Genomic DNA, 2907 nt, shown 5'->3' with positions numbered 1-2907 from the left:
GCTTAAACTCTCTTTTATGACTCGCACAACATTTGCTTAAACTCTCTTTTATGACTCGCACAAATTTGCTTAAACTCTCTTTTATGACTCGCACAACATTTGCTTAAACTCTCTTTTATGACTGGCACAACATTTGCTTAAACTCTCTTTTATGACTCGCACAACATTTGCTTAAACTCTCTTTTATGACTCGCACAACATTTGCTTAAACTCTCTTTTATGACTCGCACAACATTTGCTTAAACTCTCTTTTATGACTTGCACACAAACAAAGTCTGAAATATCTATTACATATTTTTGGTTTGTGCATTTCAGGCAATTGTAGTAATCTAAGAAGCCAAATGTTTAATTTTTCATTTTTTAAAATTAAAAATCAAATTACTAAATTATTTCTAATTTCATTAAGTCATATCTCAGTAAATTCTTAACTGACGTTTACCAAATTATTCAGAAAATATCTATATTTGTATCTGAGGCAAGTATAAACATTTAGACTCAAGATTAAGTAGATCAGGCTCTATATGTCGCAATCTGTTAGGTATACTGATTTTACTGAAAGAACATCTAAATACTGGGCTCTCGTGGTAAACACATTTAATCCAATTTGTAATATCTGTTTGTTAATGTTCTTGCACCATTATACCATCCACTCGTATATCACCAACAGATAAAATTCAGCAAACATTATCTTATGACTTATAATGTAATAAGAAAATTTTATAATCTTATACGTAAATGTGCGAGTCATAAAAGAGAGTTTAAGCAAATGTTTTGTCGTGATCTATATTTGCAATAGAAATATAGTAAAGTATGCTACATTTTTTAAGCTCTATGCACCCAAGAACAATGACCAACCATTAGAAAACATTAGGACATTGGATTCTTGCTACATTCTTCCTTGTAAACATAATGATCCTGAGGATATTTATACCCCCAGAAACTAAACAGATGGTAAATGACTCTATGTTTCAAAAGTCATTTTATTCTAGTACTTTTTTCCACCACCAGATGTACTTTAGTCTTGATGATACAGGTTTCCTAAAAGATGTCTTTTTCAGTCATACCAATTAAATATCCAGTTATTTTACACAACTGAATGGCCTTAGGCTCTTGGATTGATTGTTTCTACTCAATCCTCTAGGTTTCTTACAATAATCCTTCAAGATATTAAGTTTCCACCACTTGTTTTCTTCACAAGGACTAGATGAAGAAAACAACAGTCACTCTAAATGAAAACTCAACTCAACATAATTTTTATTGTGCTCTAAGTAATGTTTAGATTGTGTATAATTTTACAGTACTATAAAAATAACCATTTTACAAATGTTTCATAACACCTTGATTAAAGTATTTTAGATAGTATGTTATTACTATGACAACTTACAGATGTATAAGTTATTTAAAACATACACCGTCAAACAGAATTGGGGCACAGACCCTGTGTGTCACTAACAGTGCCTCTGAGTTGAGGTAACTTGTTATCTCATGATATTTCTTCAACACGATCTAGTTATATAGATGTCTGTAACATAAGCTGTCTTAAAAAACTGTGATTAAAAATATTTATTTCAGAAAATTACACTTGTGACCAAAGATGTGAAAACCCTCTAAACCAGAATCACTCCTCTGAATAACGTGAATATGACATTCATAGTTTTTCTATCATTTGCAAATGTAACATTTTTGTCAAAGAAGCACTATATGAGTTGCATATAAGAATGTATAGAAAGACCATACATTATGTTACATTTATACGTACTCTATCAAGTATGATGTATAATGCTGACTCTAGCACAGTGCTTTAAAAGTGATAGATAATTAGAAAGTAGGTGTTAAAATATTTTACGCAAGCTTTAGTTATTGGAAAAGTGTTTTGAATCCCAGTTGTGTCTTGAAAAACCAGAATAGAAAACGATGATTAGTATCATATTGAAATCCCAAAAATTCCCGTACCTATGGGCCCGAGCCCTGAATCTTTTAAGTATCTAGCACTGGCTCTGGCTCAATTACTGGTATAGGTGTCATGAGAACTGGAGATGTTGAAAAATATATCGTCAGTGAGTTATTGTAAGAGTTATATATCTGATGATATTTTTTTAAACATCATGGAGCTCTCATGGCCATCTGTTATCACTAGCTGAGAGTAGGTTATATCTGTTCATATTTCCTTTTATATGATCTAGTTCTATATGACCAGTAAAAGTAACTGTTTTAAGGACATATATATATATATATATTGTTAGAGATGATATAGAGCTAAATTTTGTTGAAGAAGATGTAACCTTATCTAGGCTAGTGTTAGAGATGATACGAGAGCTAAATCTTGTTGAAGAAAATGTAACTTTATCTTGGCTAGTGTTAGTGATGATACGAGAGCTAAATCCTGTTGAAGAAAATGTAACCTTATCTTGGCTAGTGTTAGAGATGATATAGAGCCAGATCTTGTTGAAGAAAATGTAACCTTATCTCGGCTAGTGTTAGAGATGATACGAGAGATAGAACCTAAAGTTACCTCAGCTAATGTTAGAGATGCTCCAAGTGCTAGATCAGCAATGGTGAGATGTTCTCCAGCAACATACGGACTCTTTTCTACACACGAGTCCAAATAAGTCAGAGCAGCTTTCAAGGCTTTTTCTTTATCAGGATCAGGTTTTTGTCCCTGAAACATCTGTGGGTACTGTGTATAAAATAAAATGATTTAATTAATAATAAAAGTTAGCAAATTAAATAGAAGAGTGGCTGGATGGAAGAAAGCAGAGGGTTGTTACAAATGGAGTTCAGTCAAACTGAATTAATGTCACAAGTGGGGTACCTCAGAGCTCAGTCTAAGGACCTTTGCTCTTTTTTGGTTTACATCAATGACATAGATGAAGGGATAGTCAATAAATTACTTAAATTTGCAGATGA

The 2907-nt window shown here is 32.3% G+C and overlaps 1 protein-coding gene across 1 annotated transcript; it reads right to left on the bottom strand.

Annotated features, from left to right (window-relative positions):
* Positions 1-2287: 2287 nt before the first annotated feature.
* Positions 2288-2677, bottom strand: LOC106477936 (glutathione S-transferase D2-like; the record flags this gene model as incomplete). The annotated part of the gene is made up of 1 exon (XM_013938448.1): positions 2288-2677. A coding segment is annotated over one exon (390 nt), but the record flags the coding sequence as incomplete, so codon positions are not given.
* Between the last annotated feature and the right edge of the window lie 230 nt (positions 2678-2907).

The sequence above is a fragment of the Limulus polyphemus genome, unplaced genomic scaffold (genome assembly GCF_000517525.1).
Source record: "Limulus polyphemus unplaced genomic scaffold, Limulus_polyphemus-2.1.2 Scaffold109946, whole genome shotgun sequence".
Classification (NCBI taxonomy): Eukaryota; Metazoa; Arthropoda; class Merostomata; order Xiphosura; family Limulidae; genus Limulus; species Limulus polyphemus.
This window is presented reverse-complemented; position numbering and strand designations above follow the sequence as displayed.